General features: G+C 41.9%; 2 protein-coding genes across 5 annotated transcripts in view; both read left to right on the forward strand.

Annotated features, from left to right (window-relative positions):
* Positions 1-7,046, forward strand: part of Adam9 (ADAM metallopeptidase domain 9) — a 63,498-nt gene extending 56,452 nt beyond the window's left edge. Inside the window, exons 19-22 of one of the 4 annotated variants that reach the window (XM_038327447.1) lie at positions 139-298; positions 1,351-1,552; positions 4,034-4,101; positions 5,731-7,046. In XM_038327447.1, the coding sequence (XP_038183375.1) occupies positions 139-298; positions 1,351-1,552; positions 4,034-4,101; positions 5,731-5,824 (524 nt within the window). In that variant the 3' untranslated portion in view covers positions 5,825-7,046. The remainder of the gene's footprint in view (positions 1-138; positions 299-1,350; positions 1,553-4,033; positions 4,102-5,730) is intronic. The other 3 variants (XM_038327448.1, XM_038327449.1, XM_038327450.1) reach the window with 3 other exon arrangements.
* A 773-nt stretch (positions 7,047-7,819) lies between these two features.
* Positions 7,820-25,407, forward strand: part of Adam32 (ADAM metallopeptidase domain 32) — a 63,527-nt gene continuing 45,939 nt past the window's right edge. Inside the window, exons 1-6 of the mRNA XM_042054924.1 lie at positions 7,820-7,892; positions 14,605-14,669; positions 18,973-19,034; positions 20,859-20,934; positions 21,862-21,938; positions 23,154-23,335. Coding sequence (XP_041910858.1) covers positions 7,820-7,892; positions 14,605-14,669; positions 18,973-19,034; positions 20,859-20,934; positions 21,862-21,938; positions 23,154-23,335 — 535 coding nt within the window. The remainder of the gene's footprint in view (positions 7,893-14,604; positions 14,670-18,972; positions 19,035-20,858; positions 20,935-21,861; positions 21,939-23,153; positions 23,336-25,407) is intronic.

The following is a 25,407-nucleotide window of genomic DNA, read 5'->3' on the forward strand; positions in this document are numbered from 1 at the left end:
CATGTGCACGAGGAAGCACTAGGAGATTAAATAAGACAGATGCCGATGTGAGCCACGCATGTGAACCATGTACAGTGACGCTCTGTTCTGGGTGGAGAGCCGGTGTAACTGACCTACAGTGTACTGTTTTCTTTCTAGCAAGGAGCACAGCACTGAGGGATGGACTCCTGGTGTTGTTCTTCTTGGTCATCCCCCTGGTTGCGGTTGCCATTTTCCTCTTTATCAAGAGAAATGAGCTACGGAGAACCTTCTTCAGGAAGAAGAGATCGCAGGCGTATGAGTACTCAGCCTCTTCTTTGTAATGTGTATTAAGTAATTTAAAGTGATCATTAATGATCTGTCCTAGGGTTCTGTGGTATCTTGCTGTTCCTTTGATGTGATAAGCACAGGGTGAAGCTGGTGGCGAACCAGCCATGGTGGCTTAGGCATGTGCTGTAAGTGCTTGGGAGACTAGGGCAGGAAGGCTGGGAGTTCAAGGCTGGGGTCTCGACTTCCTACCGAGACCTTATTACTTACACACACACACACACACACACACACACACACACACACAGTCTCTATCTCTTTTACACACGCACGCATGCACACATGCACACAAATTAAAGAAAAGGAAAGAATAAAGAAAGACTGGCAGCTAAGCCACCTCCTAGGCACGGGAAATGAGGAAATCCCAGAAAGCCCAGTGCAGGCAGGCATGTGGTTCTCATGTGGCTCTGATAATGGCTCCAGAGGTTCCTGCTGACTTTAGGGTCCTAGTTTTCACATACTGTGTGACACTTTCCTGCCATGTGCTGATAGGAGCTTCAGAGTTGAGTATTCTGCCCCGCCCCTTTGCTGGCCATCACAGTTCTGATTGGCCAGTCCCTGCAGACTTCTGCAGTTGTCCTGACATAGTGAGAGCAGTCCCCAAGCTCCCCTGCCTGGCAGACTCGCTGCCCTCTCAGGAGGGGCCTATGCTTTAGCTGGTATGGTTTTAGCCTCCAAACTTCCGAGTCTTAGGGTGACTGCTTCAAATGTGGATGCAGCCTCAGAATTTGCTTCTGATTTAAAAAAAATTAAGGAGAAAAGTTAGAGAACACTGACCCAATTTATTGAAATTCATAGATTCTTAGGTTTTCAGGTTATTGAATTCTGATTTGAAATGGGGTTTGGAATCCTTTCTTTCCCACAAGGATAAGATTTGTGTGAACACCATTGAAAATACCACGGAGGGCTTGGCTTCCCCTGTTGTCACCGCCACCATCACCAGCAGTTTTATTTTGCATTAAGGAAAATTGAAGCGATGTATCGTGGGTCCTGTACAAATGTTTTCTCATGAATTAACTCAAAGTAATCAATCATGTCTTTCAGATCAAATGGTAGAAACCAAGCAAGTGTGTCTCGGCAGCCCGGGGGCCCAGGAATCTCTCGACAGCCTGGGGGGCCAGGAGTCTCTCGGCAGCCTGGGGGTCCAAGTGTCTCTCGGCAGCCCGGGGGCCCAGGAGTCTCTCGACAGCCTGGGGGCCCTCAGCATGTTTCTTCACTCGCCCCATCTAGAGAAGCTGTGAGTCTGGTACAACTGTTTCCTACTGTGTTCAAGTGTTCACATTTGAGGACACGAAAGGGAGCTAGAATGTGTGTTGGTGCCCTTGTCTAGTTTGTGTAAGACTGTAGGCTTGATCTTCAATCCCAAAGACACAAGGAAAGATCAAAAAGTGGTTTCATAGGTTAAAATGTGGATAGCTTTACTAAGAATTGGGAACTAGTGTAGGTAGTCCTCAGATTAAAGGGACAGCAGAGTCCTGGCTCAGAGGATGTAGGAAAAGGCATTGGGTTATTCAGAATATTCTGCCTTAAAATGAGGATTGTGAATCTGGGTCCAGTGTTTTTCTTTCTGCCAGTTCTTTCTGGTTTTAGTACTCGGCTTCCCTAGGACATGCTGCCAAAGGGTTGGAGCTGAGCGCATGGGTGTGTCTTATCATTTTGGCAAGAGGAGCCCTTATCACCATTTCTGCCAGTGTATTACAGAATGCTGGGAAAGCATAGACTTTGATTGATAAGCAATACATAATACAGGTTCTGTCTTCCTTTGGACTTTCAAGCATCCTTGGGTAGCTACAGGCAAACCTGCTGTACTGTACTTTACCTCGGTCTTCATCCCAGTTGTTGTACTTGGGCCATCTAGTGAACCTAGCACGAACAACAGAGACCTTGTTTCAAAAAGGGAAATGCAAGGACAGGTACCCGAGGATGCCCTCTGCCTTCCACATATGTGCTATGGCGTGCACACCTGCACACATCACCCACACAGTTGGCTTCAGGTGTGTGTGTGTGTGTGTGTTTACTGGCTCTACATCACTGGAACCTTGACAGGGATTGCACTGCCTTTGTAGGTTGCCTTGGCTTGTATGAGCATTCAACTGTGTGTGTGTTCTTGCTTATCCAAATCTCCTTCTTGTCTATCATCCATGTAGAGTTTTTATTTCCTCGCAGTCACTAGGGATAGGTTGTGTCTTTGCAGACATGTATCCATTTTTCTAGTTTGCTCAGTTGCAGCCTCAGCTTATGGACAATCTGTGTTGCTGCACTCTGAGTGAATGCCTTCTCTTGCGGTCCTGAGTTTGTCGTCCTTTCTCTTTCTGGTAGTCTCGTGTCCTAGTTACTTTTCCTCTCTCACTAATAAAATGCCCCAGCAAGGCAGCTTGCGGACAGGAGGGCTCAGTTAGGTTCGAGGGTGCAGTTCCTTGCGTTAGGAAAGCAAAGGCAGCCGTTTCCACCCTACCTAGTTTGGAAGAAGAGAGCAGTGTGAGTTCTTCCTCCCTTTGAAGGCGCCCACAACCCAAACCTAAAGGATGGTGCTACCCTCCATCTTCCAGCTCCAGTTACTTAAGATAATCCCCACAGGCGTGCCAGAGGCTTGTCTCTTAGGTAATTCCAGATCCCGTCAGTCGTCTGAAAGTCAGTGTTGACTGCCACGTCTGGATAATAGTATTTTGATTTTGTTTATACTTTCAAAACCTTAGTCCTTATTTCTATAGATTTCCCGACTGTTTCATTATGTCTACTCTCATCTTTATTTTTCTTCCTTCCATTCCCTTTGTCATTATATAATTTCCTTCTTACAGCTTTCATGATTAGTTTATTTTTATTTTTCTCCATTTTATAACATAACATTAGGTTGTTATTTGATAGTTTTCTCCTTTGAAATGACATGTCCTCCTTTTGATAAAGGTATTTATTGCTGTAAGTTTGCTATGAACTGTCTTTAGATGTCTCTCAGATGGATTTTACAAACATTGCAAATTTTGTGTTTACATTTTTGTCTCAAGAGGTGTTTTTGTATCTTTTGATTTCTTGATCCAATGATTGTTCAGAAACATAATGTTTAATTTCTATGTAATTTAGAATTTTCTAATGTTTTATTTCCTCATGTTTATTTTAGCTGTACCATTGTGGTTGGGACACTCGATATGATTCTTCAGACTTGTTTTGTGGCTGAGCAAATGCTCTCTCATGCAGGATGCTCAGTGCACTGGAGAACAATGAGTATTTGCCTATTGACAGAGGCCCCTGCTCCACCCGGTCCCAAAGAAACACACAGAGGCCTACAATAATCATAAACTGGTTGGCCTATTAGCTCAGGCTTCTTATTAACTCTTACATCCTATATTAACCCATAATTCTTGTCTGTGTTAGCCACGTGGCTTGGTACCTTTCATCAGCGAGGCATTCTCATCTTCCTTTGTGTCTGGATGATGACTTCAGACTGCATCTTTCCTCTTCCCAGAATTCTCCTGTTCTCATCGCCCCACCTATACTTCCTGCCTGGCTACTGGCCAATCAGTGTTTTATTGAAGCAATACAACTGACAAATCTTTACTGGATACAAGATCATTGTCCCACAGCATTTGCCTCTGTATAACAGAATGTTATTTGTGTGTCTGTTAGGTCTATAGTTCATGTCTGATGTTTCCGTATTGGTGTTCACAGCGCCAGTTAGGTAACTTATATGTTTGCTAATAAAATTTCATGATGTATTTTCTTTTCTTTTCAGCCTGTGAATGCAAACAGATTTCCAGTGCCGACCTATGCAGCCAAGCAGCCTCCGCAGTTTCCCTCAAGGTTGGAAGGAAGTGAATGGGTGTAGATGACTTGAGCACACACTGAAATCCAGGAGCCAGTGCCTAGAAATTTCCCGTCAGGGTTGACTTAGGGCAAGGTAGTTAGGTAATTCAACTTGGAACAAGTTTGGATAGAACATGGTTTGTGGGAAAGTTTTCTAAGAACTTTTATATAAATACTGTTACGCAAGTACATCAGATGTGAATATTATTACACTAGTACAACATCAGATATGAGTATTGTTACATGAGTGCAATGTTAGATATGAGTATTTTTATATTAGTGCAATGTCAGAAAGAAATCTTAAAGAAAACTGAGTTAGACTGCCACTCTCTATATCTTTTGGTGTGTGTAAGATTCAGAATCAAGGACCTCTAAAATAATCAGCGGAAGAAGACTAGGTCGTTGTGGCTGCTTTCTCACAGAGACTAACTGGAGACGTGAGGTAGCAGCAGGATGCCATCATTTGAAAAGGAATGGACCAAGGATGTAGGGGATTGCGGGGCCAGGGCCAGAGCAGAACACAGAGAATGTGGTTAGGGACTGTGCTAGTTTAGCAAAGTGGCAAAAGAACTTAAGAGCCACTCAACAAGAAGGAAGTCATGCCCAGTACTGGAAACCTAGCCAGCTACCCAGGGCTGGTGAAGTCATGGATCTTAGAGAAGAAATCTGTTTATTTTTAAAGATTGAAGCTAAGCCTTTGTCTCAAGTCAACTACAGAAACCCTGGAGACCAGTGCTTTTTTTCCCCTGCTTGTAGTTGATTTTAATTGTTCACTCTTAGAGAAATCTATATATCTGTACAGTGTATTCTGATCATGCCTACTCCCTCCCCGCTCCAACTCCTCCTAGACCCCCTCACCATGACCTCCTTGAAGCTTCCTGTCTTGTCTTCATTGTCCTCCAGCTCAGTCCGTGCCTCCTTGTGTGCACAGGCGCAGGCGCAGGCGCAGGCCATCCCTTGTAGCATTTTCACCACACAACCAGAGTGTTTCATGCACATACTGTCCTCGTTTGCCCTTTACAGTTTGATTTGATAGTTTCATAGGCTTTCTTTTTAAAAACATAAACTGGAACTTTCATACCTCATTGATTATGGAGTAACATCAATATAAAGTAGTGACGAACGCTGGAGAGATAGCTTAGGTGGTAATGTGCTTGCAGGCAAGAATGAGGGACTTATGTTCACGTCCCCAGAACCCACTTAGATGTCGGCCGAGGTATTCGGTCTGCAAACCCAGCAGTGGGGAAGGGAGTGGGCAGAGATGGGAGATGCTCTGAGCTCACTGCCTACTGCCTAGCCAGTTGTGAGCTGCAGAGTCAAAAATAAGGGTGAGAGCAGCTAAAGAAAACACTAACCCTAACCCTAACCCGTGTGCACGTGCGCACACACACACACACACACACACACACACACACACACCAGTAGTGATTCCCTATTTTAGACTAGTTAGACTAGCTTAGACTAGACTAAAACTGGGTTCCAGTTTTAAATGGGTCTCAGAGCACAGAGTAGAAAGTGCCCTTGCCTGTGCTCAGAGAGGCTGAGGGTGGTGGTGTGAGCTTGTCCTGAATCCAGCATATTTCATCCACTTCAAGCACTCTGCTAATTTATTTTTCCTCCCCACAGGCCACCTCCACCACAACCAAAAATATCATCTCAGGGAAATTTGGTTCCTGCTCGGCCAGCTCCTGCACCTCCGTTATACAGCTCCCTCACCTGATTTTAGGGTCTTGTTCTTCGGCCTTCTTCAGGGAACTGAGCAAATGCTTTTTTTTTTTTTTTTTTTTCTGATGTTCTCTTGAAAAGCCTTTCTCTTCCAAGAGTAAATGAAAACACGCTTCATTAACACAGAAACAGAGAGGAGAGTTGAGAGATACAGGACCGCGCGGGCACTCCGGGAGACTTAGAGTTAGCATTGCCATCTTTAAAACATCCCCGTGTCATCTGCGACTCTAATGCACCTAATGTGGATTAAGTTATTCTGAACATGTTATTGTAATGATTCCTCAATTAACTGTACTGATGTAATTTGTCATTATGTGCTTAAATGTAATCCTGACTTTTTGACGTCAGTTCTTCTTAATAATTTCTGGTTGAACATTTGAACATGTATTAACCTAGGAAAGCTGACCAGCTGCAATAATGTCTATGTTTTCATCTTGCATGGGTTAACAGCCATTTATCCAGACTCCTGTCTCTTACTTCACAAATAAACGGCTGTCCTGAAGAAGAATACACAGGAATCACAGTTACTAGGTCGTGAAGTGACTTGAAAGTATGAAATATGGTGTGTATTCAGTTACTGGCTTCCATTTTTTTATGATCTTTCAACTATAATGACTATGGTAGAAATTGATTTAACACTAAACTCTCTTTCCACATCTTGATAAAGCATTCAGTAGTGTTGCTTTAACTGAAGTATACACTTTATGGTACGAGGTGTTTAGTAGACCTATGCTGCTGGAAGTCGACCGGACAGAAGCACGGAGAATGCCTTTCGCAAGCTGAGCTGTTGTTTCAAAACCACTTGAGAATCCACGAGCACTTTAACTCCCAAATCTGAATTTCAAAGCTTGATACTGAGTCACTTAGAATGTTTACATTTACTAAGGTGTGCTGGATCTTGTCTCTTTTGACTAATGTTTTCATAAAAATTAGGGTGGAAAGAGGAAGGAAGGATTGGTTTCCTTAGATAACTACAGAAGTTATCATGACATCTGTGAGTTACTATCTCAGCTGTATTAAAATGAATTTGTACTTTGAAAGGAATGATATTGACACTAAAATTTTAAATACTTAAATTTTTTCATGATTTTTCATAAAGAAGTTTAATAATAGGTATATTAACTGAATTTCATTAGTTTTCTAAAATATTTTGGTTTGTGTATATATATACATATTAAAATAAAAACATTTACAACAAATAAAATACTTGAAATTCCTTTTTGGTCTTCCCGTTACTGTCTAAGCACACAACTACTTGGAGTCTTATCAGTGTAAGTGTTGTGGATTTTGCCAAATGTGCACAAAGGCTGTGTTTAAGGGAAATACAATAGAAGATAGTAAGTTCATTTCCCAGGATAAGTATTTTAGCATTTGGGTATGTACGAACACTGATGAGCCAGCCCTACTGAAATAAGGCAGAACCCCTGAAGACAGAGTGAGTGGCTAACTCCAAGAAGCACGTGGCTATTGCTCCGAGGTTTCCAGTAGGACGTGGGCTGAAATACCGACTGTAGGATATCAGGGATCTGCCATTGCTACATTAATTAGTTGCACTGGTAAGTTTCTAAAAAGGACAAAGTCAGATGAATTTTAGCCAAAGTACAGAGGAGAGCTAGGTTGGAAGGAAGCCTGGTGGCGGGTCCAAGGAGCAGTGTGCTGGTGGAAATATAGACCCAGAATAAGAAAATCATTTTACTCTTACTTGAAAAATTTCTCCACACATCTTAAAAATAAATCTTAGTTTAACTTCAGAAAGAATACACACATATTATACTGTGTTTATTCGGCCCGTGCGCCATCACAAGCTCCACATGTGCAGGGTTTGCAGCCGCAGGGACCAGCATGAGAGCTGAGGTGAGTATTGGCAGCTGGAGGCGGGGTGGGGTGGCTACGCTCCAAGGACGTGGATCAAGGAGGCCCCAGGCACGCGCCCCACGGACCCGGACCCATGCAACGGCTTTGCAACCGCCTGGATGCTCCAGGAGGCGCCATGCTGGGCGCCACGCTGTGCCCACTGCTGCTTCTGTTGGCCATGCTCAGGAGCGTGCTGGCATCAGGACCCGGTGAGCGCTCCGCGGGGCTGGCACTCTGGGTTTGGGGGACACTAGTAGTTTTTACATGCACGTCATAAAGCTCAAAAAGTGTATCCCCCAAAGCACCCCAACAGCTTCTGGAACCCCATTTAGCCTCCAAAAACCACCTTCCACAGACGATGTGCTTGCCATAATATTTCATCCGGAAAGACAAACGAAAAAGCCAGTAAGCCCCCAAACTGCAAGCTCTGAGGGAATCTGTAGCGGTACCTACGGAGACTGGGCAGGGACATAATTCTGGCTGAGTTTTGGGATCAAGGAGGGTGGTTTAGATACTCAGAGCAGCTTGACAGGTTGTGATGTTCAAGGGTGAATCCTGCGCTTGTCTGTGGAGGGCGTCTTCTGCTTCCAGGTCATGTATTCCTCACAGTTCCGGAGAGTAGAAACGTGAGGGCAGGGTACCCGCACGCACGGTCCGGTTCTGATGAGTGTCCTCTTCCTGTTTATTAGAAATTAAAATAGTAATTTAAGAATGTATAGTAACATTTAAAGCAACGGGACCGTACCTTTTACATGTTAACACACTTCAAAACCAAGAACTGTCTGGAAACGCCAAAACCAAACTAAGAACTGTTCTCCTGGGGGAGGATAGAACGTTGGCACAGCTTTGCTTTTCCACCTGCTTCGAGGGAAGGCATCTGGGTTGTACGCCTGCTGCTTCCAGTCTCCTGCTGCGTGCTTAACTTGAAGTACAAAAGGAGGACCTTTCAGATACAGGATCTCTACATGTCGCACCAAAATTGGTCCAAGGGAAAAAGAAGAGTCTTAATACAGAATCAAAAAACATACCAGCAAGCTTTACTGTTCTTTCTTTTTTTTTTAATTAAAAAATATCAACTCCTTTCCCTTTCCTCCCTCTAGTTCACCCAACCCCCAAACTCTCATCTCTTTATTTAATTGATATATGTATATATATATTATAATATATTTATATGGACTTATACCAGCAAGCTCTTCTTCATGAAATTCAATGGAATATCAGTATTGAAGTTTGATTTTTATGCATGTACATTTTAATGTAGTATCTTTAATTTTTAAAACTGGGAAGTACAAAAATTTATCAAAAGCTTTTAAAAGATTTTTTTAAATTGAACTTTACATGTATGGGTACATGTATTGCCTGCATATGAGTCTGTGTATCTGTTGTGGGCCTGGTGCCCTTGGAGATCAGCAGAGGGTGAGTCAGAGAGGATTCCATAGGACTGGAGTTGTGTGCCGCCATGTGGGTGCTGGAAATCCAACCCAGGTCTTCTGGAAGAATTGGCAGTGCTCTTAACCTCTGAGCCACCTTTCTGGCTCCTCAAACAGTTTTTTTTTTTTTTTAAAAAAAGAAAAGTTGTTAAACTTCATTTTTTAGGGCACTTTGAGATTCACAGCAAAACTGAGCAGAAAAAAGTGTTTGGATGTAGCGCCTGCTCTCCGTGCTCCTTCAGGGGTCAGCATGTGATCTTACAAGGATGCATTTGTGCAAGCTGATGATCCTGCTTGCACTCGGGTTCTGTATGTTCTGTGGTTTGCACACGGATGCCCATCACTGCAGGATCAGCTTCACTGACCCAACAATCCTCCATGCTCCGATTCCTCCTCCTCCCCACTCTCACTTCACAACCGCCTTTCTCTGTCTGCCTGCTCCAGGAGGCTGTATACTTGGTTTCTTTCCACCCAGAGCCTGTAATTTAGATTCCTTGATGTCTCTTTGTGTGGCTTGATAGTTTATTTCTTTGTTGTCAGTATCAACCACAGTTTATCCATTTACCTACTGAAAAGACACCTCAGGGGCTTCCCAGTTTTAACAGTGGTGAAGACAGCTGCTGTCTACATGCCTGTTAGGTTTTATATGAATGTAAATTTCCTTTCCTTTGGACGGTTACCTGGTGTCATTGCGATGCTGAGAAGATATAGTGGTGTCTCATTGTTCTAACTTTCAATTTCCTGTTGGCACGTGCTGTCTTGACGGTTGGCTTTGAGCCTCGCCTTTAAACGCTGAGCCTTCTCTTCGGCCCTGCTGTTGCTATTTTCTCAGAGGCTCCCTCGCTCTTTCTTCTCTTTTGAGAGGAGTCCTTGCAGGTCATCTGCCCATTTTTAAATTTGGGTTGTGTGCTACTATTACCTTTAAAAATTCTTTGTATGTTTTGCTTAATAATCTATTATCAGATGTGCTTTATTTTTAACCTTTTTATATGTGTGTATGTCGTGTGTGTGTGTGTGTGTACATACACACATGATACAGAGATCAGAGGATAACAACCTCAGATGTCAGTTCTTGCACTTTATTTAAAGATTCTTGTTTTTCACTCTGAATAGGTGACCCTTGCACTTCTGCGGATTCTGTCTCCACATTCCCCCCCCCCACATAAATAGAATTTAAACAAAAATAGAATATAATCAAAGTATGTTTCATGCATATGTAAAATAGTATAGTGAAATCCATTATTTTGTACAGTTAAGTAAAAACACAGAAAGCAGCACTGGTCCGAAGCTTTCCCAAGCCTCTCTTTCATGAGCTTCCTTTAGCATTGTGTGTGAATAAAGTTATACTGGACCATATTGGCTATTGCTGTTATTGCTGCAACAGTGTCCAGAAACACCTTAAGGGAGGAAGAAATCATTTTTGCCCTCAGTTTTGAGTTTCAGTCCTGTAGTTTTTGTAACCTTTCTAGCCAGACATTCCGGCTGAGTTTCTAAGCGTGTGGGTCATTTGGAGACTTTCCCTCCTTGCTTACTTTTGTGGCCACAATTGTTTGCACATTCTTTATATTCTTTCCATAGAACAGCTGTGTACTGTGGGTTCTCATGTGTGCCCCAAGAACTGTGCAATATCCGAAGGCTTTCTCCCATTGTATGTTCATGGAGATTCTTTCCCGAGTGTGTTCATGAATTTGAAAGGAATGATGAAAACTGAATGGTCTCCCACAGCCCTTATCTATACGAGGTGTTTATACCACTCTGTTTATGAGAGCCCATGAGAGGCAGATGTCCCCATACTGTTCATAGTTATAAAGTTTCTCTCTGTGCGAGATTAAAGGAGAGCTCTCACCCATATTCCTTAAACTGGCATAACCCATCTTTAGTGTGTATCATCACATCTTCCAAACTTCTTGGAAGCAAATACATGCTTTCTGCCTTCCACCCATCCCTCAATGGGACTCCCTTCATGTCAAAGAGCAGAGAGTTGATAATGCAAACATCCCTGTACGCCCTTCATCCCTAAGGATTCTGCTGTGTGGTGGCTTCACTGAAGTTTCTGAAGTCAAGATAAATAAAGGCTTTCCCCACAACCCCCACGTTTCTATGGCTTCTCTGTGCATCCCTGACGTTCATGGTCTGTGCCCTGGGTGTAACTTGATAGGTTAGTTGAGAGGATTGGCAGATGAAGACTTTTTCCACATAAACTGCATTTCCTTGTCTTTACCCCAGATGTCATCTTCGTTGCTTTCGTTGGAATAGGGAATCTTGTTGAAGGTTTCTTTCCATTGACTGTTCTCTTTGTGTTTACTAGGTCTCTCTACCACGTGACTTCTCAGATTTGTCCCTGATTTTTGGACTGATTTCAGTGTTATGGGCTTTGTACTTTTCTAGTAAAATTCAGACTCTGGACAGTCACCACAGGTTATTTGAAAGCATAAAAAAATTAAATTCTAGATCCTTAGTTGTTGGGAGCTGTGAACCCCCAGATCCCGAATTTCTTGTAAACAACATGTTAGGCTTGCAGCTGCTCTGAGCAACAGACCTTAGGAGTTCCTGATAGCAGAGGAGTGGTTTCTGGTGAGTTTGGCTGGGGCGTGGCTATCAGTTAAGAATCCCTATATAAGCTGCCCCTGGACACAATAAAGTTGGCATTCTTGGGGCATTCCTGTTTCAGAGATGACCCGTGTCTCTGTCTGTGCATCTTTGTGTGTTTAAATCTCCAGGCCCTTGCCTGGCTCGCGAATGGTCCTGTAGTGCAGGCGCCCCAATACAGGATTAGTACCGTACTGTCATGTGGTATAGGCAGGCGGTACACTTATGACCTCGTAGTGTATCTAGTTCATCTACCAAGGTATTCCCTTTTCACAGAGAAAATCTTGGGGCAGCACAGATGGCACCTTGTCTTCTAAGTGAAGGAATATGGTCATCATTACCTACGAAGTTCATGTCCTTGAAGGTTTCTGACATCATATCTTTGTAGCCCCCCAACAATGCTGCCTCCCCCTACACATACCTGGAGGACCCAGCAAAGCTAATCATCACAGATGAAGTTCACACTCACATTCTGGGAGCCAGAGTCCCTTTTGCAGGATTCTAGTCTCCGTTCCTACATCACTGAGTACCACAGATGTGGCAACACAGGCACCCAAGGGTCTTAAAGGGTGGACCGTGTCAGAAGAGGTCCGTTATTCATAGGATTCTTTGAGGGTTTTGCAATTATCTGATGCTGCCACATGCAAAAGAATGCCAGGATCACAAAATCCTGGAGGGAGCTGGAGAGAGGTTTGTACACTATGAAGATACCACACTATGGCAGCTATATTATCAGGAGAAGTGTGCAGCAGTAAGTCAGCTGACTATTCTACTGGAAGCACCATGGTGCCACCTAATGTCTTAGGCTAGCTTGTAGAATCACTGCCCCCAGTGACACAGAGATACTATTGAGGTTGTTAACCCATTTGGACTTGAGTCTTGTGCATGGGGAGAGATATGGATCTATTTTCATTCTTCCACATTTTGACATCCAGTTATGCCAGCACCATTTGTAGAAGATGCTTTCTTGTTTCCATTGTATAATTTTTAGCTTCTTTGTAAAAAAAAATCAGGTGTTCATAAGTGTGTGGATTAATATCCAAGTCTTTGATTCGATTCCATTGGTCAACCTCTCTGTTTTCATGCCAATACCAAGCTGTTTTTATTACTGTAGCTCTGTAATAGAGATTGATGTCAAGGATGATGATGCCTCTGGAAGTTTTTTTTATTGTACAGGATTGTTTTGGCTATACTCAGTGTTTTTGTTTTTCCATACAAAGTTGAGTATTGTTCTTTCAAGGTCTGTTAAGAATTGTGTTGGGATTTTGATGGGGATTGAATTGAATCTATAGATTGCTTTTAGTAGGATTGCCATTTTTATTATGTTGATCCTACCTATCCAAGAGCATGGGGGTTCTTTCCATTTTCTGGTATCGTCTTCAATTTCTTTCTTCAAAGACTTAAAGTTCTTGTTGAACAGGTCTTTCACTTCTTTGGTTAGTGTTACCCCAAGGCATTTTATATTATTTGTGGTTACTGTGAAGGGTGATGTTTCTCTGATTTCTTTCTCAGCTTCTTTATCATTTGTAAAAAGAAGGATTACTTTTTTTTTGAGTTGACCTTGTATCCTGTCACATTACTGAAGGTATTTATCAGCTGTAGGAGTTCCCTGGTAGGGTTTTTGGGGTCACTTATATACACTATCATATCATCTGCAAATAGCAAAAGTTTGACTTCTTCCTTTCCAATTTGAATCCTCTTGATCTCCTTTTGTTGTCTATTGCTCTAGCCAGAACTTCAAGAACTATGTTAAATTGATATGGAGAGAGTGCACAGCCTTGTCTTGTTCCTGATTTTAGTGGGGTCACTTTGAGTTTCTCTCCATTTAATTTGATGTTAGTTTCAGCTTGCTGTATATTGCCTTTATTATGTTTAGGTGTGTTCCTTGTATCCTTGATCTCTCCAAGACCTTTATCATGAAGGGGTGTTGGATTTTGTCAAAAGCTGTTTCAGCATCTAATGAGATAATCATATGATTTTTCTCTTTCAATTTATTTATATGGTGGACTACATTGACAGATTTTCGTATGTTGAACCATCCCTGTATCTCTGGGATGAAGCCGACTTGATCATAGTGGATGATTTTCTGATGTGTTTTTGGATTCGGATTGCCAGTATTTTATTGAGTATTTTTGCATCCATGTTCATGAGTAAGATTTGTCTGTTAATTTTTTTATTGGTTGAGTCTTTGTATGGTTTTGGTATCAGGGTAACTGTAGCCTAATAAAAAGAGTTTAACAATGTTCCTTCTGGTTTCTATTATGTGAACACTTAAAGGAGCATAAATATTCGCTCTTCTTTGAAGTTCCAGTAGAATTCTGCCCTGAAACCATCTAGCCCTGGGCTTTTTTTGGTTGGGAGGCTTTTGATGACTGCTTCCATTTCCTTTCAGGTTAAAGATCTGTTAAATTGTTCACCTGGTCTTGATTTAATTTTGGTATGTGGTACCTATCCAGAAAATTGTCCATTTCTTTTACATTTTCCAAATTAGTGAAGAACAGATTTTGTAGTATGACCTAATGATTCTCTGGATTTCCTTGGTATCTGTTACTAAGTCCCCCTTTTCATTTCTGATCTTGTTAATTTGGATGTTCTCTCTCTGCCTTTTGATTAGTTCTGAGTAAGTTGAATACCTTCTTTTTGATTTCATGACTATTTTGTCTGTTTTCCAAATTAAATGTTTTTAGCATTTTACGTGTGAAACACTTCATGAGTTAGTCTATCAAGTTTGCACAGGGGCTAATTTCAGTTTCAGGGACTGTGCTCATGAGGTTAGCACTAGAATTTTCAAAGTAGCACACAATGATGAGCCACTCATGTTGGCTAAATAAACCTTATGAAAGAAACCGAACACCTAGTCAAATTAAAGGCAGGGTTACTAACTATGTTTTTCTCTCTTCAGATTCTCAAAGTTCATTTCTACAAATCATATTTCCAGAGAAAATTGAAGATAGTACAAGCTCAGAAGTAAGAAGCCTCAATTCACTATATAAATTGCTAATATAGAATTTTATTTCTATAACATAGCTATGGAACACATAAACTGTATGATAATATTATGTATGTATCTAATATGACTACTGATAAAGGATACAAAGTTCTTATGGTAAAAGCAAACATAAAAATTAGAATGGTCTGTTTAAAAATTGATTTTAGTTTGAAGTCAATTTTGTTAGAAATTAGTATGGCCACACCCGCTTGTTTCTTAGGTCCATTTGCTTGAAAAATCTTTTCCCAACCCTTTACTCTGAGTAGATGTCTGTCTTTGTGGTTGAGGTGTGTTTCTTGTATGTTGGATCCTGTTTTCGTATCCAACCTCTTAGCCTGTGCCTTTTTATAGGTGAATTGAGTCCATTGATATTAAGTGAAATTAATGACCAGTGGCTGTTAAGTCCGGTTATTTATTTATTTATTTATTTATTTTTTTGGTAGTAGAGTTTGTGTGTTTCCCTTCTTTCCTTCTTTGAGTTGTGCTGGTGAAGGGTCGCTAGATGTCTGAGTGATTGATTGTAGAGGGCACAGTCCACGGTGGGCAGGGTCATCCCTGGGCTGATAGTTCTGGTTCTATAAGAAAGCAGGCAGAGAAAGCCATGGGGAGCAAGCCAGTAAGCAGCATCCCTCCATGGCCTCTGCACCAGCTCCTGCCTCCAGGTTTCTGCCCTGCTGGAATTCCTGTCCTGGCTCCCTGCAGTGATGGACTACGGTGTGGAAGTGTAAACCACATAAACCCTTCCTCCCCAAGTTGCTTTTGGTCATGGTGTTTCATCACAGCAATAGTGACTCTAACTAATACAGAAATTGGTACCAGGATCGTGGGGTTATTGCTGGGCCAGAGTTGACTGTGTTTTGGGGAGGATTGCGGAAGGATTTTGGAACTTTGGGCTAGAAAAGTCATTGAGCGTTCAAACCTTGGTGAGCTGTTGTGTGGGAGCTTGGAAGGTACTGTTGAGAGAACGGTAGGTGATGGAGGCTGGATTGGGAAGTTCCAGAAGGAAGTTTGAGAGTCCCTAAAAGACTTTTTCAGGGAGTTAAGAATCTCTGGTTCTCCTCTTCTGGCCTTCAGGCATACACACAGACATAATAAACAAACAAACAAATAAACAAATAAATAAACATTTTTTTTTAAAAAAAGAAAGAATCTCTGGTTCTCATTGGTTGGGGCCGAAGAAGTAGCTATGTTTAGCAAGAGACCAGAACTAGTAAAGTAAAACCCTTGCTTTGCTGGGACCCTAGATGCTGCTCAGCTGGAGCTGAGAAATTAGTGGTGATGGAGAAGAGACCAGCATCGTTGAGGCGAGGTGTTGTGAAGGTCAGCACACAGAAGCTGTGTTCCAGAAGCAGCTAGGGCATCCGGCAGCAGAACTTGGTGGTCTAAGTCTCCCGGGTGGTACTGGTTTTGAAGGCATGAAGTGGGGTCCTGGAGAGCAGCTGAGGCATGGCACTGGGTGCCAGGGACGGAGTTGCTGAAGAGAGTCTGGGAGAGGCTATTGGTGAAAGTATAGCCTAGTCTCATGGGATGACCACCCAGAACAGCAGCAGGGGTGGAGTGGAGCCAGAAGACAGACTGTGTGTGCTGCGGAGGGAGGGGCCAGAGGAATGACCCAAGCCCCTTGCAGGAGCCCAGAAGATTGTGGGTTAATCCTGGACTTCGGACAATGAGTTATTTACATTGTTGGGGTGTGGTTTCACTTTGTTTAGATTGTGACTCTGCCCTGGCTCTTCCTTCTTGAGGTAGGAACGTATTTAACATAATTTTGGGTTTTTTTTGGGAGCCCGTAGTTGAGAGACTTTGAATTTTTAAAAGTGATTTTGGATTTGAAGAGACTTTGGAGTTTTACAGAGACAGAACATTGAAAGTGTTTGAGTCGGTAAGGACTGCGGAACTTTAAAGTTTGCATTCTGTTCTATATTTGTGATGTTTGTTAATCTGAGACCTTGGGGGTGAACCAAAACAACACAACAGCAACAACAATGTGCTGTGTGTCAAGGTGAGAAGGGGCCAACTGTGCAGGCTCCTTTTAGTTCACGTGACACAGTCTAGAGTCTCTGAGGGGAGGGAACCCCAACTGAAAAGGCTTCCATTAGATCAAGCTGTCGGCAAGCCTGTAGAGCATTTTCTTAATTAATGATCGATCAATTACGGATGGGCTAGGAGGGTACAGATCATTGTGGTGGTCCCTAGGCAGGTGGTCCTGAGTTCTATAAGAAAATGGGCTGAGCAAGCCAGGGGGAGCAAGCCAATAACTAGCAATCCTTTATGGCATCTGCATCAGCTCCTGCCTCCAGGTTCCAGCCCTGCTTGAGTTCCTGTCCTGGCTTTCTGCAGTGAAGAACTACAATGTGGAAAGGCAAGCCAAATAAGCTCTTTCCTCCCCAACTTGCTTCTGGTCATGGTGTTTCATCACAGCAATAGTTACCCTAACTAAAACAATTTGTGTTTGTTTGTGGGTGTATGCACATGTGTATGGGGGCTTGTGGAAGCCAGAGATGTTGGATTTCTATGGAGCTGAAATTACAGGGAACTGTGAGTCCCTTGACATGGGTGCTGGGAACAGAACTCAAGTCCTCTGGAAGAGCAGTACATGCTTTTAACTTTTGAGCCATCTCTTCAGCCCTGGTTATTATTATTATATTTTTGCCTGTGAATCTGCCTAAGTGTATATACTATATTTATTGACTAGTGTCTGTTGAACCACCTTTACATTCCTAGAATGAGACTAACCTGCTCGCTATATATGACCTTTTAAAATGTGATGCTGGATTCCATTTCCAAGTATTTTATTGAGGATCTTTGCATTTATAGTCATCAACCAAATTGGTACATGTTTTTCTTTTCTAGCATATTCTTATTTGGTTTTGGTATCAGGGTGATGTTGGCTTCTTGAATGGGATTCAAAGCATTCCTCCCTTCTCTGTTGTATTGACTATTTGAGGAGGATGGTCGCTCCTTTTGGAGTGTCTGGTGGAGTTCAGCAGTGCCTGTGTCTAGTTTTGGTTTCATTGTTCATACACCAGCATGGCCTCCAGTGGAATCGCAGACCACGGTGGTCCTTCGAGGAGGTTCAATTCAGAAAGCAAACTGTTCCTTGACTCCTCGATTCAAGGCTCCACTGTTGCCCAGAGCTAGGGCGATCCCGTGGCAGTGTGTTGGGAAGCTGCGTCTGTGTCTACTTAAGTTCCAAGCAGCCACACGCCACCCTGCTGACCCTACTGGATGACACTATATTCCACTGTTGACCTCTGCCCTCTCTTACGCCCGCTGCCACCATCATGTCTCCAGTCCCACCTCTCTCCACAGCACATGGGCCACTCCATTTTTCTCTTTCCCGCCTCCCCGTCTCATATTTGTTCATTGTACTGGTGCCTGGCTGTCTTTTGCTGCGCCCTGGCTCATAGTGTTTTAACAAGATATTCACATAAATTATTAGGTTAAATAACAAGATCTTTCTGATTTTTTTCTTTAAATCAACAGATGTTTCTCAAAGAAGCTTCTCTCTCTCTCTCTCTGTCTCTCTCTCTCTTTCTCTTGTGTGTGTGCGCGCGCACTCATGCATATGTTCACTGAGACCAGAAGAGGGTGTCAGGTCTCCTGGAGCTGGAGTCAAGGGCCACCCAGTGTGGGTGGTTGGACCTGAACTCTGAAGTTCCTTGTTCAGCTACTTTGCTCTCTTCCCAGGAGAGGAATTTCTTAGTCATCAAAAGTAGGCCTTTGCCTGCTGCTAGAACCTTAAACATAAATTTAACGTAGCGTTCAACAGATGACCTATGGCTCCCGTAGATGAACCCCAATGCTTGCTCTGGGGCATGACTCCATCCCCCCATTTATTCTGCCAGTGACGGGAGTGTGTGCCCCAGGTGTGCCCCGAGACTGCAGGTGAAGAGCTGTTGCTGGCAACCAGAATCCCCACATTATTCTGCTTCTGTTTTGGGAAACCATTTATCCCAGAACTATGAAGGGAACAGTTGGGGCGTTTCCATCTCCATGGTGCAAGGAAGAGACTGTGGACCGCGTGGGCTCTTCTTTCACAGGTGTTTAGGATTTAGTGATGCGGTGTTCTAATCCCGCTAAGTTGAGTGACTTGTGTGTCAGTGAATGGGTTACATGAAAAGGTAAATATTTACAATATCTCACTGCGAATTTTTAACACAGGCAGTGTGTGATGACTTTGCGAATTGTTTGAAACATTCTTGGGGAGGGGTTGGTTGATTCTGAGTTGCTGTTTGCTTCTCATTGAAGTTTGTCCTCACCCCGTTCTTCTGGTCTCTCTAGGAAACGATATCCTACGTTATTCCAATAAACGAGAAGCCGTACACTGTGCACCTCCAGAAAAGGTGACCTATCTTTCATTCTTTAGCTTGGCATTTCATTCTACGTCATTGAAACGGCTTCCTTGTCACAGCAGGGGCGTGTAAGAGCAGCGGCAGAGCTCTCGTTGGAATTGTCACTTGTCTCTAATGAACGGGTGTGCTTTGTCGTGATTAAATTGTTGTCCCCAATCACCCCAGTGGTCGTGGTGAATGAGGCTTAGGAGCCAAGAACAATATAAGACTTTGCCTATGGAAGACCAGTCTATACAGATTTAGATTGGTAGAACTAGAAGGACCAATCAGAGCAGAGGTCAGGGGCAGGCCGACCTTGGCCAGAAGCACGGGTTCCCTGCGGTGAGACTGGCTGTAAACTGCTTAAGGGACAGCCCAGGGGAAATGCCCAGTTGGCAGCTAATTCAACAGTAGAATAAGGGAGAAAGCAACTGGATTTTGATATTATTTGTTTTTTTTTAAAATACTCTCAACAAATTAAGTAGAAAAGGTATGTACCTCAACATAATAAAGTCTATATATGACAAACCCAAAGCCGACACCATACTCGATGGTGAAAGTTAAAAGGGTTTCTCCTAAAATCAAGAATATGGCCACGGCCTGGAGAGATGGCTCAGTGGTTAAGAGCATTGCCTGCTCTTCCAAAGGTCCTGAGTTCAATTCCCAGCAACCACATGGTGGCTCACAACCATCTGTAATGGAGGGAAACCGAAACAATGCAGTACGTACAGAACATGGTATCAGAAGAAGTTTGGGCTTAGACCTGAGGTTCAGTGCACATGCTAAGGATAATAGGACTTCATTTTCTCCAACTACATTATCAAAGACATATATATATATATATATAGATGTATATATAATACATAGTTCATATTATATTTTGTTATGTATTATATATAATATGATCACTGTTATATAATAAATCATATACCAATATATTATTAAAATATATAATTATATAACTTATATAATTATATGCCTTATAACTATATAAAATAAAAAATGCAATATAACATACATAATAAATAAAATATAAGATATAATTATATTAATATGTAACCACTATATTATGTATCATTAATATTATATATAAACCTGTAATATTACTATATTATATATAATTGATATGCAATATTAATATATAATGTGTCATATTATACATATTAGAATAAAGAAGCAGAAAATTCTCACAACCCTCCATCCAGTTGATATCTCTGTAAATAAAAAAATGGCTTTATCCCTCTTGCAGCCTTTTCCCTTTATTAAAAGGAGGCTGGTGAGCTGGAGAGATGGTTCAGTAGTTAAGACTGCTTACTGCCCTTGCAAAGGACCTGGGGTTGGTTCCCAGCACTCCAATGGCTCATAACCACCTGTAACTCCAGCTCCAGGAGACAGGATACCCTCTGACTTCTATTGGCACCTACACACACTGTGGTGCATAAATCCATGAAGGCATATACATCTACATAGAAAAGTAAATCTTTTTGAAAACTAAAAGGAACTCATTAAGTTGCAGAAATTATTCTGAGTAAATGTGTATTACTTTGCATGAAGTGTATCGTGTGGCAAAAGAAATGCTACCATTATACCAAACGTCATCTTTTCCTTGGAAGCTCCTGAAAGTAAGCCTTTTAGTTTTTAAGGCCCTCTCATTTCTGCCCAAACTTCTTACCTCTGCTTTTGTAGCTGGAATGTCCCCCGAGCATGCGTATATTAATGGACGTGGCTATGTTCCAATAAAGCTTTATTTGCACAAACATGGGGTGGGGCAGAGTTTACCGATGCCTGCTCTGTTGTTTCTAAAAGAGTAACTAGATTTCTCTTTTCTGCACATAGTTATTTTTTAGCAGATCGTTTTATGGTTTATTCATATAATAAAGGATCTGTGAGTTCGCGCTTTACAGACATCCCGGTAAGACTTAAGTTATTTTATGAATTTTCAGAAAACTTGAAAATAATTGAGTGAATGCTTTCCCAATGCAAAGACTCTCAGGACCTGTAGGTGATATATGTACAGTGTTTACTGCCTAGTCACTAAGAGCCCCCGATGTCTTGGCGGAGTGAAATTAGTTGACTGAGGGCCTGCCTTCCTCGGGCACTGCCTATAGACTATTGCTTTACCTGAACTTCCTGAAAAAGTGAATATAACCAAAAGGAAAATAAGCAGATTAAGAACAGGAGCGCACAGAAGCTCAGACCAAGACCTTTTGTATCCATTGTCCCTGCTGCATACATACACACATCATCATACATGTACTGTGTTCTACAATGTCCCTCCCCTAACCTTGTTCAGACCTGAGGAGTTTGAATGCTTGCCGTATTTGATCTATTATCGAGTAAAACAATGCTCTAATTTTATTTTAATGTGGTTGTGTGTGTCCTGGTTTTTTTCTGTCTCTTCACTTGGGCTTTCTGCTTCTGGAAGCGCGTTGTCTGGTGAATGTGTGTGGAGGGAGCACTGTATCTTTTTGTCCTCACCTCACCCCTTCTCTGGCACCGCGTCTGTCCTTGCGGTGACAGACATGCTTTGGATAGCACGGCTTCAGAGCCCTCCTCCTCTGCTGGCACGCCTGGCCCTTGGAGCTCCCGGACGCTTAGGCTCCAATGATCTTTAGTCAACTCGTTACAGTTTTGCAGATTCTCAGGGCTTTTAACTGATGTCTTAAAGTCTATACACTGGAAAAAATATGGAGACTTTTTGAGTATCATTTTATACAACCCATTGTAAATCATGTATTTATGGACAGTCTCCACACACTTCTGTCTGTTTTCAAAGCAGGAAATTCTTTGAAAGTTTTCTCAGTTCTCCAGTAACTCCTGTCCTTTCTCCCCTCCCTAGATGCAATGCTACTATCAAGGCTACGTCAAAGGCTACCCGAACTCTGTTGTCACACTCAGCACGTGCTCTGGACTGAGGTTGTTAATGTTCCCCCACTCCGGCTGTGATATCTGGCTGTGGGAACGCTTTCCGCTTCTGTGGGCGCACAGTGGGGGCAGATTTTCCCACACGCTTGTTGGCCATGTCCTTCTCCAGATGTGGTCCCACTGGTCTGGGATCTTTCTCCCTTGGTTTGCAGACCAGAGATTATTCTAACTTCTGGAGGGTTTAGACTTCCCAATATCTTTGCTCTGCTCTTAACAGAAATGACAAATGAATGTTCTAACTTGGAAGAGCAAGGTTTAGGATAATTTTTTTCAGTAATTAGAAATTTTAAAATACCTACCAGGTATTTTAGTGTTTGGAGATAAAAGTAAAATAAATGAACAAAAATGAATTTTGCTTTTTCTCATGAAAAATATCTTTACAATGAGGAGGCAAGTCATAGCTTTGTAATTATTAATTCAATACTTTCTTTTTAAAAAGTGATTGATAATACTTTCTCTAACTCTTGAAAAATCATTTGGTTTCTTCTTTCCTGGTTCGGATAGGTTTTCCTCTTGTCAGAATTCTCCACCTTTGCTTTTAGTGTACATCTTTGTCTTCCCAAATGCATTCTAAGCTTCCTGCATGGAACCCTGAAATTTAAACCTGAAACCAGATTCTCATGCAGAAGTGACACACTGAACGACCTCATTTCCTGGAAGTCAAGTTCTGAAAACAGATGATCTCTTCAGAATCAGGCTTTTGAGTTCTTATTCAAACCATATACTCAACCAAAATTAGCACCGTTTTACAAACATGGCTAGATTTATTGCCATTAGTAAAATCGCAGATGTACCTTTTTGTTATAAAAGTTTGGTAATCAGGTTTTCAAAGTCCTGCAGGCTAGAGAGACTTTTACTAATGTTTCCATTTACTAAGCTGTGCAGGAGCTGCTGACTGAAGCACAGGAAAGTTATTTGATTACTGTCAGACTGTGTTCCTAGAAATTTTAAAGCTGATTTCTATTAGTCTTGTAACTAACAAAAAATTTAAATAAAAAAGAGAAAGCAAGAAAAAAGAAAAGAAAGTGGATTTTTGAACTAGGGAAATATTTTTCTCCTCAAAGTCATTTGTGAGACAGTGTTTGGAGTAAAATACTGTAGGTCTGAAAACAGTCTACGTCTTTTATTGTTTCGTTGGATGCGAATAGAATTTCACAGTGCAGATTTTATTAAAAGCGCTTTACAATTTCATCCCTACTGTTGCAGAGGAATCCTGCAGTTTGAAAACGTGTCTTACGGAATCGAGCCCCTGGAATCTACAGTTACATTACAGCACATTATTTATAAATTAGGCAATGAGGAAAATAAGTTAACAATTTTTAACAAAAATAGCAGAAACATAGAGATGCCAACGAACTACGGCATTTTTATCAACGAAAAAAAGGTGAGTTTTGTATACTTTAATCATTTTCAAAGCACCTAATAGTTCTAATTCATTTAAAAACAAAGTTGTGAGACTGTTGCAGGGCTGCAGTGAGACCACCCACTCCTCATGGCCCTGAAGCCAGGCAGGATCTTTTCCTTCTGGCCACATCCTATCGTATATTTTGCGTTGCTCATTTAATTTTAGCTTTGTTTTGGTTTTTATTTTGTTTGGTTTTGTTGTATCGTTGTTGGACAAACCACCTGAAAAAGAAGCAATGTCGGCAGAGAATGATTGGCTGATTAGAATTTCAGCACCATGGAGAGATTGGGATGTTGTGGGTCCAAAGGCCAGTTACTTTTTCCTAGGCTGGGTCTAGCTCTGGGGCAGCCGTTCCTTGTCCACCTCTGTGCCAGGATTAACATCTTGCGACTTAGTAGATAGAAAGCTTTTGGAATCTGTTAACTTAGCAGACCACTGGCTTCCGTCAATCCAAAGGCTGAGAATGTCATCCGATAGCACCTTTGGCTTATGGGAAGGCTTCTCCCATCTTGCTGTACCCACCTTTCTTATGGACCCACCAATACATTTCAAAGCTGCCTTGGTTTATGATTTTCTTTGTTCTGTGAAACTATAAACTCCATGAAACTGATTTCACGTTGGAACACGGGATTTGGGGGGGGGGGTCACCTAAATCTGTGCTCCAGGGCCATAGTCACTCAAAATAATTCTATAATAAACCACCTCTTACTCCGTTTGAGATGAGAGTGGGTCTGCACCAACATTAACATAGTTAAATACATATACAACTGAAATGTCCCTAACAGAGCTGTTGGGCATACCCAGATCGTTCAGGGCACGCCCTGGACAAGGACATGGCAGTTCTTCATACATGTAGCTCTGAAGGAGAAGCGGAATTGTCACCCAGGTCTCGCTGCCATAAAGAACTGTGTTTGGCCACTGTTCCTGGGTGTCTTCTCTGTCTGTGTTTATTTAACAAAGCCCCAGCATTTAGCTGGCTATTAAAAAGAAACAACAGTATATGTTTCAGCAGCCTCCCCTTATCTGGATAAGATCATAGTGGGAAAGATACAGCTCCTAACATGAGCAGGCATATGGTCTAAAAGCCCCCATGTTCTGCTATGCAGAATGTCGATATCTATTGTGTTTGGGTGGAATATTCTTTAGATCTTGTTAATTCTGATGTTTTTCTGTTTTTGTCTGGTAGATCTGTATATTGGAAGCATTGGCATACATAGTAAAATCACTACTATTAACTAGCTCAAGATAATTTATGTCTTTAAATCCAGCACTACACTTTTTATAAAATGTGTGCGCTAGAGTTGAACACATATGTGTTTAGGATTATCATGTCTTCTTGCTTAATTGATATTTAAGTCTGAATGAATGTCCTTCCTTAATTTAAAGTCTATTTTCTTGTCAGATACTAGGATAGTGACATCTGCCCTCTTCCTGGTATTATGTTCTTTTAAATTCTTTGAGATTTCTTCCAGCTCATTTCCACTAGGTGCCATTACTGTGGGATTTATATTTTCTGGAGGAAACACATTAATTTTTGTATTGTTTTCATCTGCATTGGTATTGGGGCATCTGTAGTTAGTTTGTTGGTTCAGATTTTTTTTCTGTTGTTGTTCAAAGGTTAAATGTTTTCATAATGTCCTAACTCTTCCACATTTCATACATATATATATTAAAGCATTTCATTTTTGTTCAGTGCATATTTATTCTTTTAGTGGAGGTGTTTCCAGTGCTCAGGAGGAGGCTACCTTATAGCAGGTTTGGGAAGGTCATTCCTGTTTGTCTGCTATTTAGGGATAAAGCTGTTATCCCATGTCTTCCACTTATTGGCTACATCCTGGTTCCTGCAGTGACCTGGTTTAGGAGCTTGGGATACGTTTCCTTGGCAGTGTGGGTTGGTTGGGATCTCAAAGCTGTATGAAGTAACTGGAAGATTCCAGTCAGACAGCTAACTCTAGGGAATGTCTAAGGGAAGTAATGGGGCTGGAGGAATGAGTTGCTCCCTGCCTGGCAAGCAGCCTCAGGGCTTTGGAGCAACCCAAACCAAGGGATTCAAGA

Source organism: Arvicola amphibius, chromosome 4 (assembly GCF_903992535.2).
Source record: "Arvicola amphibius chromosome 4, mArvAmp1.2, whole genome shotgun sequence".
Classification (NCBI taxonomy): domain Eukaryota; kingdom Metazoa; phylum Chordata; class Mammalia; order Rodentia; family Cricetidae; genus Arvicola; species Arvicola amphibius.